Below are 11318 nucleotides of genomic sequence, written 5' to 3' on the forward strand. Positions count from 1 at the left end.
GGTGGGGAGTGGTATTACTCAGAAGGGTGGTGGGAAGGGGAGATTGGCAGATAACAGAGACATTGGATTCTTATCTCATTATACATGACTAAGCCATTTTTCACCTTCTCACCCCTTGCCTTTTCCTGTAAGACCTATTGCAGTCGTTAAGAGTCGTCAACAGGCTCATCTCAGCTATCTGCCAATCTCCCATTCCCACCACCCTTCTGAGTAATACCCCTCCCCACCTTCTCACTATATAGAAGGATCTGGCAACTTCTGTTTCAGGATTGTTGTTGTAAGGATAAGATGGGGAGGAAGCAGAAGGAGAATTATGTACCCCACCCTGAGATCCTTGGAGGGAAGGTGGAATATAAATGTAATAAATAAATGGATAACCAAATCAGCAGTGGCAGACTCTGGGCTTTAAAACTTCAGCAGCATCCTGCGCAGCGCCAAAATTCGGTGACACCTGCCCCTTGCCTTCCATTGTTTGTCATTGTTTGGCAGCTGCCCTTGGGGTGGGCAAATTGCTGACACATTCATAAATTCACCTCTGAAATGAGTGCGGTGTAGCAGAAATAGGTAAGATGGTGCAGTGGTTAGAGTGTTGGACTAGGACCTGGGGGACGAGGATGCCAATCCCCATTGAGCCACGAAGATCACTGGGTGACCTTGGGCCAGCCTCGGTCTCTCAGACTAACCTACCTCACGGGGTTGTTGTGAAGATGAAATGGGGAGGGGGAGGGGCACCATGCGAGCCACCATAGGAGCCAACTCATAGGGGCTGAGGTCCCTTCAGGGCCCCCCGATAAAATATTTGAGGGTTATTATGGGCCCTCCAAAGTTGATGGGCATTTCCATTCAAATGGTGTGCATGCGCCCATATTAGGGGCTGAGGTCCCTTCAGGGACCAGCAATAAAATATTTGAGGGTTATTATGGGGTCCCCCAAGTTGATGGGCATTGCCATTCAAATGGTGTGCATGCGCCGCATCCCGTGATGGATGTGTGGAGTGGGGCTTACTCCCCCCCCCATATTTTATTGAAGTTGGCACACCTGCCGGCCACCTTCAGCTCCTTGGCAGATATAAAGGTAATTAACTAATTAATTAGTGGAAGGACTAGAAGAGGCCCCGCTGTCCCCCCTCCCCAAGTTCTCCCTCACTCAGCAGCGTCTCGCCTCTACCCCGCAGCTCCTCTCCCGCGTAGCGTCTCGGGAGGAAAGCGCAGCGTCTGCACTGGCAGCCAAAATCGCTCTGGAGCCTCTGAGCACTGAGCGAGGGCAGCGGGCGAAGGAGCTGCGCCAAGCAACTTCCTGGGTAAAAGAAAAGTTCGAAACGCAAAGGGACAACCGGGCGAGTTCAGCGAGACTCCCTACACCTATCCGGGGCAAAGGAGAAGGTAAGCGGGTATTTTTTCTTGGAGAGGACCAGAGGGAGGGGTTTTCTTTTTTGGAGATGTGAGCCCAGGGCACTCCGGAGTTTCCCTTTTTCCAGGCTGCAGAACCGCTTCCCCCTTCGACCTCCCCCGACAGACGGACGGGAATCCAGCGCTGGGATCGATGCCTGGCTGCGAGATCCCCTGGTCCGGCGGCGGCGGCGCCAGGGCGGATCAATGGGCGGGCGCCCGGCCCCGGGACTGTTTGTTCGCTTCTTAGCGCCCTGAACCCGCCCGGGAAGGAGACGAGGTTTCAGCCGCGCGGCTGTGTTTGCATTTCTCTCTTTCCTTTTTTTAAAGCGACGGGTAAAAGCCCCGTCCAGGCACCTCGGGGCTCTAGCGAGCTTCCAAGCAGTCCTCATGGAGAAAAGAGCCCTAGCTCCGACGAAGGGGGTGTCCGGTCCCTCGTCCCAGGTTTCAGCCCTCTTAGCCCCAGAAGAGCCGGGTCTGAAACCCTGGGGACGAAGGGAAGCCACTCCCTATGCACCCCATAATCCCTCTCCCCTCCGACGTGGACCCCGAAAAGTTGCACGATCCGGGCGGGGAAGCCTAAAAGCCGAAAGCCAGGACTTGGCTGGGGCTGGTTCAGCACCCTGGAGAGCTCAGCCGTGGGCAAAGGATGGCGACGAAGCGGCCAAGTTTATCATCATCATCATCATCATCATCATCATTATTATTATTATTATTATTATTATTATTATTATTATTATTATTATTAATACCCCGCCCATCTGGCTGTGTTTCCCCAGCCACTCTGGGCGGCTTCCAACAGAATGTTAAAATACAATAATCTATTAAACATTAAAAGCTTCCCTAAACAGGGCTGCCTTCAGATGTCTTCTAAAAGTCTGGTAGTTGTTTTTCTCTTTGACAATATTTATTACTACTACTACTGTACCTTGTCCTAGCCAAAGATTATTGACGTTGTCCTCCTTGCTCATTTCTGCTTTCTGCTTATTCTGCTTATTATTATTGGTGGACTTCTATAGAATCATAGAATTGGGACCCCAAGGTTCATCTAGTCCACCCCCCTGCAATGCGGGAATCTCAACTAGATCATACATGATAGTTGACCATCCAACCGCTGCTTAAAAACCTCCAAGGAAGAAGAGTCTACAACCTCCGGAGGGAATCTGTTCCACTGTCAAGCAGACCTTACTGTCAGGGAGCTTTCCCTGATGTTTAGTCGGAATCTGCTTTCTTGTAGCTTGAATCCATTGAGTCCTACCCTCCAGAGCAGGAGAAAACAAGCGTGTTCCCTCTTCCATGTGACAGCTCTTGAGATATTTGAAGATAGCTATCAGATCTCCTCTCAGTCTCCTCTTTTCTAGGCTAAACATACCCAGCTCCTTCAACCATTCCTCATAAGGCTGGTAGTTCGAGCTCACCTAGGGATGGCTGTGGGCAGGATTCCTGCAAAGCATTGGGTTGGAATAGATGATCCCCAGGGTACATTTCAACTATAATTCTATGACGCTATGTCTTGCAGGGGGGGGGGTGGCTGTCATCCTTTCTTTGCCCCCCACCCACCCACTTCTGAGATCCCCTCCTGCTCAGTGAAGAGTCTATTACTCACAGCTTCCCATACTTCACTGTCTGGAATTGTATTTCATTTTTTTAATAAAAAAGTGGAAAGGGTTTTTGAAAGGAATCAGGAAACAACCGATGCTCACCTGGAAGTGTTCCATTCTTTTTGTTAACCATTGATCGCCGTGGACTTCCTTTCCACAACATTACAATTACGTCTCAGTGGCAGATCTTGGAGACTCAGATTTCAGCAGTATGCATCCTGTTTGATGCCAAAATTCAGCACCACCTGCCTCTTACATTCCCACTGCAACCGAACCAGTAGCTTGTGCCCTAAATCCACCTCTGCACATCTGTATACATTTTTAGGCTGCCAGAGGAGGAGGAGAAATGAATCAGTCCAGTTGGCATCAATACTTTCTTAGATAACTATTATTAAACCCCTCATGCAGCAGATACAATCAGAAACCATTTGTCTTCAGAGTAGTCGCTTACCATTGGACCCAGACTAAGTTTAACTCCCCCTGAATTCAATGTGGCTTGGATTAAATCATGGCTATCTTATTCTGGATTCCAAACCATAGGCTACAATGGATCAGTCCCACATATACTAGTAGGAGGGTGAGTGGCAGACAATATATGTTAATATTCATCAGCTCAAACTGGCACACAGGTTACCCATCAAACCCCAAATGGTGCTAGGCCATAAGGCATTTAATTTATATAATTAACATAAGGTATATATCAACTGGGTGGCGCTGTGGTCTGAACCACTGGGCCTATGCTTGCCGATCGAAAGGTTGGCGGTTCAAATCCCCGTGACGGGGTGAACTCCTGTTGCTCGGTCCCAGCTCCTGCCAACCTAACAGTTTGAAAGCATGCCAGTGCAAGTAAATAGGTACTGCTCCAGCCGGAAGGTAAATGGCATTTCCGTGCGCTGCTCTGGTTTCGCCAGAGGCGGCTTAGTCATGCTGGCCACATGGCCCAGAAAAACTGTGAACAAACGTTGGCTCCCTCGGCCAGTAAAGCGAGATGAGCACCACAACCCCAGAGTCATTCATGACTGCACTTAACTGTTGGGGTCCTTTACCTTTTTATATATCACTTGATTGTAAGAAAACCTCTGACCAGTTTACAAAAAAGGCACAATATTCAGCTTTACAAAGCACACATTGTGCAGAACTCTTTTAGCTTCTCAAAAAAGCCAAAAGAACAAACCACCCTATATTATTAGAGAATAATAATAATAATAATAATAATAATAATAATAATAATAATAAACATCAGCCATCACATTACTTTGGGAAGTTCCAATGAATTTGGTACAACTTGCAGCAAGGGTAGCCAGTATGGTCCTCTACAAATGTTGTTGAGTTACAACGTCTATCAGCCTCAGATAGAATGGTCAGGAGTCAACAACATTGAAAGGACATCACATTGGCTATTCCTTGCTCTTATAGTTCAACTGTAAGTAGCTTGTTGTTCTTCTTAAGATCACAAGACAAGCCATGAGTAGTTGTTTCAAATGTGACCACCTGCAGGATTCGATGGAGTAACAAGACTGCACCCCAGACCCCCAAATCATTTGTTTGGTTTTGATAGTCCAGGGGCTGTCAACAAAGTGACCTCCAGATGTTACAGATTACAGTTCCCATCATCCCTGACCACTGGCTATGCTGGCTGGGGCTGATGGGAATTGTAGTACCCTGGGAGGGTGCCATGTTACCTGTTCCAGTGCTAGATTGTGCACCCAAGTGAATCTGTTTAAGACTGCAGGCTGGTGAACATATTCAGGAGAGAGAGGTGGGAGGCACCATAGGATTTAAAGCAACAAAAATGCTAAAACTATCACATTTAAACCTAATCTTAACCCAAACCCTATGCATATTTCCTCAGAAGTAAGTTCCTCTGCGCCCTTTTAGACTTATTCCCAAGTGAATGTGCATAGGATCACAGCCATACAAAATTAAGGATTGTGCTCAGTTGCTTTGGCTGTGTACCTGTGAAAAGACTTGGATGCCTAATCAAGATAGCTTCATTAATTCTAGTTGCCGTCACCACAGCTCTGCATTAAAGTCACTCCAACAGTGCCCCTGAATTAACGTCGTTCTCATTTCTTCTCTCAATACATAGTCAAAGTCCCTGCAACATTGCTAGGCAGAAGTATATGTCAGGGAAGCAAAGCCCTGCTTGCTGCAGAGACAGAACTGAACCCTTTTGTTTGGCAACTTCTCCCACCCCCCAACCCTAATACAAGTGCCTTTCCTCCACCCATACATTGGAGTGCGTGGTGCTCCCATCCTTGCGTCAGAGCTGTGCAAACAGATGACACTGGACCAGACTATTTAAGGGGCAGCATTGAAGGGCTCAGCTACAACCTCGAGCCTGCCTCTGTTCTCTCGTGCACAGCTGCAACCTGCACCTCATTTAGAAGGTAGGAGATGATTATTTCACTGGGAAACTGCTTTTAGGGTGTGTGGGGGAAGGAAACAGCTGGTGGCTGGCTTCTTTGCTTCATTTTCTTTGTACTTAAGGGTTTCTCAGACTGCACTGAGTTTTTCTTAGAAACTGTAAGAATGAAATCAGCGATGGTCTTCCAAACTGTTGCAGGCAGCTTCACAGGCACTTTGAGTTTAAAAACTGTTCCTCTCTGCCTTTCTTAACCTTTTACTAAACATGTACAGGATCAGTTCACTGCATTTTGAGGAAGCATCTTGGGCAACAAAACCGAGTTTTCAGGCTGTTGCTGTTTTCAGTTACAGCTCCTGCTGGGTGGTGTTGCCTGTGCTAAACCAAGAGGCAATGTTACAGTAACTTTTTATATGGAGCAGGCTGTGAAATCTCTTTGAAAACCCAAACCCAACATTTATCAGACAGAATTCAGGTGTCTTTTAAAAATCTGAATGGCATTTCTACATGCAGTGAAATCCTATACATGCTTACTCTTCAGAAATAAGCCACATTTAATTCAATGAAACTTCCAGGTAAGTGTCTATAGGATTTTAGTGGCATATGTGTTATGGATGGGGAGCTGGAAAGGTTGTATAATTTGAATTTTAGTCTCTACACCATAATATTAGCAGCTGGGTTATTTAAGTAACACTTTTTCTTTATTTTCTTTTTTCAACTTACAATTTGTTACTTGGAGATTGGGTGTTGGCACTGCTACCTTTTTATCATGACTGCAGAAGAGTCTCTGCTGAATGATTTTGGGGCTGTAATTTCTTTTTAAGTTTAAGGAGCTTGGTGATTTTAGCATGTAAGAGACATCTCAACACATTCCAGCCCAATGCAAGCATTTAAATTTTCTTGCTGGGTTAAACCCAAACAAATGGGACTTATTTTTAGGTGTACCATATTCTGATTTCTCAAATATATGTGAAACAGATGTCGTATTGAAACCTGTAATGCATGTGAATTTAATAGATCTATCAAGTTGTGGGCTCTGCACAAAATCAAGTGTTCACTTTACATTTCTTACCCTCTCACAAAAAATATCTTCAGACGTGTCTACTTCACTCCCTCAAAGCATCCTCACTCACTCACTCACTCACACGCACGCACAGCAAAAGCATTAGTTGTGTATTTCACACACATGTATTCTGAAGGGACACATAGCTAAGACTGCTTTAATGGCAACCAATACCTTTTATTCTGAAATCTTATGCATGTCTACTAAAAACAGGTCCTGATGAACTCAGTGAGACTTATATGGGATTGCAGCCTCAGTTGCTCTGCCCGATTCACAGCCAGGATGCTGAATAAAAGTTCTCTTTCTCATAGGTGAATTTGGCTTTTCTAGTTTTCTACTTACCAGAGTGCAAACCTGGAACTGGAACAGCGAGTTTACATTTACTCCAGATAAATTAAGGCAGGGTACAGAAAGTGTGATCTTGTGGTGTAGATCCATGCATTCACAATATCCAGGAAGGAAGTCAACACCTCTTTGTATTTTCCCCCTAAGATGTAGAGATGATATTCAGTGACTCGGAGCAACCAGAACCATGCTAATATATTAAATATTTCGTTGCCTTTCCAAAGCAGAACGTCTCACTTTCAAAAGAGGGGAAAGTGCTTTCCCCTGCCAGCACTGCAAAAGGGAAAGCAAGGAATGGTTTCAGCTGGTCAAAGCAGTTGGTCCCCCACCCAGTGATTAACTGGTTATCTTTGCTCAAGCTATAATCAACCAAGGACATGGATCTCAGTGGTCTTTAGTCCCCATGGGCAGTTAACTGCATCTCTTCCTTGTCTAATTGAGCTGCCAGAATATTTGTTGGTTTGGAAGTAGACTATGGGGGGGGGGTGTTTGCGTGTGAAGGAGCCTTTTAGCATCTTTGACAATCTCTTCTCCCTTTTCCTCTCTAGCTATGTACAGTGGGGTCTGCATCTGCCTGCTCCTGGCTGCGCTGTCCACAAGCTCCTTGGGGCAGCAGACTTCAGGATCCCACAATGCCAATCCTGTGGCTACTGATCTCGAGAAGAGCTTGCTGGAAACCTACCGGCATGTCCGTACTCCGGGCTCTGGGAAATCTATCCAGCAGCTGGACGGCAACGTTGACCCAAAGGCTAACCTGGGAGCTCTGCTGGCCAAATATCTCCAGCAAGCCCGAAGAGGTATCTTTTGAATCATTTTTCTACCCAAGTGTACTATGTCAAAGAAATACCCCTGCAAAATTCAACACGTGAATAGCTTCAAATGGAAGGCAGGGTGACCTCTCTTGTCATGATCTCCCCCCCCCCCGCAAAGCCCAGGCAGTGAGGTTGCATCTTGTTAGTCCAGCCAGTGGAAAGGGATCTTGTTGATTAAACAGGTCAATTCTTCAGTGCATACAAGAGTGGCTGGTGCCTTTAAAAGAGGGGTGTACAAGTTTCACCTACTCCGACAAGCCTTATCACACCCTTGCTCAGTTTCACCTGCAGAAAGTATCAATCTGACTCTTCTCAGCTCTGCCAATGCAAGCCCTTCCGACCAGCAAAATAGAACCTCCTAGTGCAGTAGCAGTCTAGCTCTAAAGATCAAACGCTAGAGAGAGGAAATAGGGCAGGGTTATTTCCTTCATGCCAACGGAGTACTGTACAAAGCAGAGACATCATCTGAGTCCAAATGACTCTCTTGAAGTTTCATTTGCTGTTGCAACATTCATCCTAACAAAGGCAAACTAGAATTCTAGAATTGTGGGAAGAGACCCTGAGGGTCATCTAGTCCAACCCCCTGCACTGCAGGAATATGCAGCTGTCCCATAAGGGGATCAAACCTGCAACCTTGGTGTTATCAACACCGTGCTCTAACCAACTGAGCTATCCGGCTGATAAGGCAGAGAACAAGCAGGCTGTTATGTAAGCAGGGAACAGGGCCAGCCCAAGATATTTTTCCACCTGAGTTGAAGGATGAGATGGTGCCCCCTCCTCGTTCTGCATTCAGTAGCTGACTGGACTAGCAGTTGGAAATGGGCCGTGCGGCAAAAGCAGCTCTGTTCTCCAGCAAAGGGGAATGGTCCCTCTAACTTTTGCCACCTGAGGCAGTCGCCCCACTTTGCCTAATGGTAGAACTGTCTCTGGCAGGAAGCAGAGAATATGGGAAGGGGATGATATGGCAGCTAAGAGGTAGCCCAGAGAAGGGTGGCTGGGGGTGATGAAAGGTCAGAGAAGACCCCTGTCTGGGCATGAGGTGTCTACCCCTACCTTGTGGAGCAGATCAACTTGCCTTCCCCTTGTCTGGAAGGCTCTGTCCTTCCTTCTTCTTCAGATAACTCCCTCTGGAAACCACTGCCCGGCAGATGGTGCTTAAACTGCCTGGAAAATACCTCGGGGCTTTCCCCATCTCTGCGGTGCCATTAGGTAATTCTAGACTCAGGACTTAATGGCTGTGTGTGTATTAATTCACTTGCTTCAAAATGTGGCAAGCCAGCCCTGTGTTCAGGACAAACCTCCAGGGCTTCACACAGTACGGGGAGCAGGAGGAGCTTTGACAACAGCGCAGCCCTGGACTTGAGCAGTTGTCTGGCTCTCATTGAGCAAGTGAGCCTCAGTCCTCAGAGCTGTGCTGTTCCAGAGTGTGGCAACCAACCTCCCAGTGTAACGAGGGCTTGGACCAGGCACACAATTTAGGGGATGCAACAGGCAACGTCCAATGTCCAAGTGGGTTAGGCAGCCTGCGTCTTATCCTTATTTTGCAAAACTGTTCTACATTCCGCACAGAGATGCTTCTACAACACTGGCCTAAACTAAACTAAACTAAAAACTAAACTAAATCTGCTCCTTCCTTCTTGACCAGATATGTGTATTGCCTGCATGGCTACAGATAGTAATTAGCATCTTGGTTGTGGTGCTTTGCCGACAGAGCATCATCTGGCATGGGATAGACCAGTATGCTCCCACATCCATGGGCTCGATGGCTCTGATGGGTAAAGGCCATAGATCAATGTTGGAGTGAATACTTTGGATGTAGAAGGCTTCGTTCATGGCATCACCAGAAACTTGTCTGGAACCCAGGCAAGAAACTCCTGGGCAGTGTAGACAGCCAGCCAAGGGCTACCTCTGTTGGTAGAGCATGAGACTCTTAATCTCTGGGTTGTGTGTTCAAGTCCCACGTTGGGTGAAGGATTCCTGCAGTGCAGGGGATTGGACGAGATGATACTTATGGTCCCTTGCAACTCATGATTCTATTATTCTAATACAGAGCTAGTTGTGACTTTGTATACTCGACGTGTTCCTTTGACCTCAGCCCAGTTTTGTATGTGTTTAAGGCACCACCCCATAGTCCCTGCATATACAGTGGAACCTCGGTTGTTGAACGTCATCTGTTCCGGAAGACCGTTCGACTTCCGAAACATTTGACAACCGAGGCGCAAAGGGCTGCCAGCAAGTTCAGTGGGGGGAATTGAGAAATGCGCCTTGGAAGCCATTCAGCTTCTGAGGTGCGTTCGAAAACAGAAGCAATTACTTCTGGGTTTTCAGCATTCGGATTCCGAATCGTTCAGCTTCCGAGATGCTAGAAAACCAAGATTCCACTGTATAGAGAGGAGGGAGATGAGGGGGACTATTTTTCTGGGGAAAGAGATGTCAGAACCTACCACGAAGACCTCCCTCATTCTCTTAGAATAGTAATGACGCCCACTTCTGGTTACAAGACTCTTTTGTTGTTAAGAGTGTGTGTGCTTCTATTATTTCGATAGTGGGCATGTACTTCCATTTCACTCTTTATTTTCTTGTTTTCCCCCAAGGTGCTTCTGGAAAGGTCTCTGTGATGGGATTGCAGAGTTTTGACCCGACGCACAGAATAAGAGACAGAGACTACATGGGATGGATGGATTTTGGACGCCGGAGTGCCGAAGAATATGAGTACTCTTCTTAGAGAGCTTCAAACTATGCTTAAAAGAAATGAAAATCAAGTCCCATTTCTGTACAGGGTGGGGGGGAAATTATCATCCTTTTCGAATCAGTGTTTTAAAAGAAAACATATGTATTTGATGTAAATTTGTCTGTAAAACTATACAATGCAATATATATTATATAAACATATGCAGAATTTTCCAGAAAAAAATACTATCTTTCTCCTATAGTTTCTTACCACTCGGTTGTAGACATATTAAAAAGTATTTCATTCATCCCTCTGTCGTCTGATCGCCAGAATTGTTGATGTGTGTCACAATCACTGCAGAAGGAAAATACCCTCACATCTTGCATACACTGTTAATTTTCCAAAGGAGCACGTTATATAAACCAAAAAAAATGCTACGGGCGTTAAGAGGCAATCTGTCCAGATATCAACATGAAAAGCATTTTTCAATGGTTATGAGAATCCATTTCAAATTTAATTCTGACAAATCTCTGGTGAATAGAATGAGTGCATCAGCAGCAGCTAAGCATTTTCACCTTTAGGTTCTATGCCCAATTTTCAATGCAAAGGTGATACTGATGTTAAATTTTGGTGTGGAAATCTTGGATATGACATATCTTACTAGAATAGCTGCTTTTTGCATATGGTTTCAGGGGGTTCAAAGTCTACCCCCATTTTATTTAATTAGAGCAGCGTTGGACACGGAACTGATTTCTGATTTAACATATGTGAGGATGGTTCGGTTATTTTCTTTTGTGAAGTGAATGTGAACATTTTGCTACAGTGATTAATCCTGGAATAAACAACAAAACATTCCTTGCCTCATGGTGACTTATACATTTGTTTCGAAATACGAAATGAAGATTCTCATCTCCCACCCCAATACGGTTAGAGTGATTACGGTGAAGCTCATTCAGTAGTTTGCAGTGCAATCTTACTCAGAAGTAAGCCTCCTTACATTTAATGTGACTCACCCCCCCCCCTGGTGTGCAGGATTGCAGTCTTAAATATGAGAACCTTCTTGCACTGGGAGC

At 45.9% G+C, this 11318-nt stretch overlaps 1 protein-coding gene across 1 annotated transcript; it reads left to right on the top strand.

Annotated features, from left to right (window-relative positions):
- The first annotated feature begins 5131 nt into the window (after window positions 1-5131).
- On the top strand, window positions 5132-10552 carry CCK (cholecystokinin). Its single transcript, XM_081164235.1, has 3 exons — window positions 5132-5379; window positions 7311-7559; window positions 10169-10552. The coding sequence occupies exons 2-3, from the start codon at window positions 7313-7315 to the stop codon at window positions 10297-10299; spliced, it is 378 nt and encodes a 125-aa protein (XP_081020361.1). The 5' UTR covers window positions 5132-5379; window positions 7311-7312; the 3' UTR covers window positions 10300-10552.
- Window positions 10553-11318: the final 766 nt, after the last annotated feature.

The sequence above is a fragment of the Podarcis bocagei genome (assembly GCF_964188305.1).
Source record: "Podarcis bocagei genome assembly, chromosome: 12".
NCBI classification, from domain to species: Eukaryota; Metazoa; Chordata; class Lepidosauria; order Squamata; family Lacertidae; genus Podarcis; species Podarcis bocagei.

What these genes read in the sequence shown, in the direction of transcription:
- CCK (XM_081164235.1), top strand. Translation starts at nt 7,313, where the DNA reads ATGTACAGTGGGGTCTGCATCTGCCTGCTCCTGGCTGCGCTGTCCACA. An exon ending in TCTCCAGCAAGCCCGAAGAG is followed by an intron (nt 7,560 to 10,168) that starts GTATCTTTTGAA and finishes TTTTCCCCCAAG; the next exon opens with GTGCTTCTGGAAAGGTCTCT.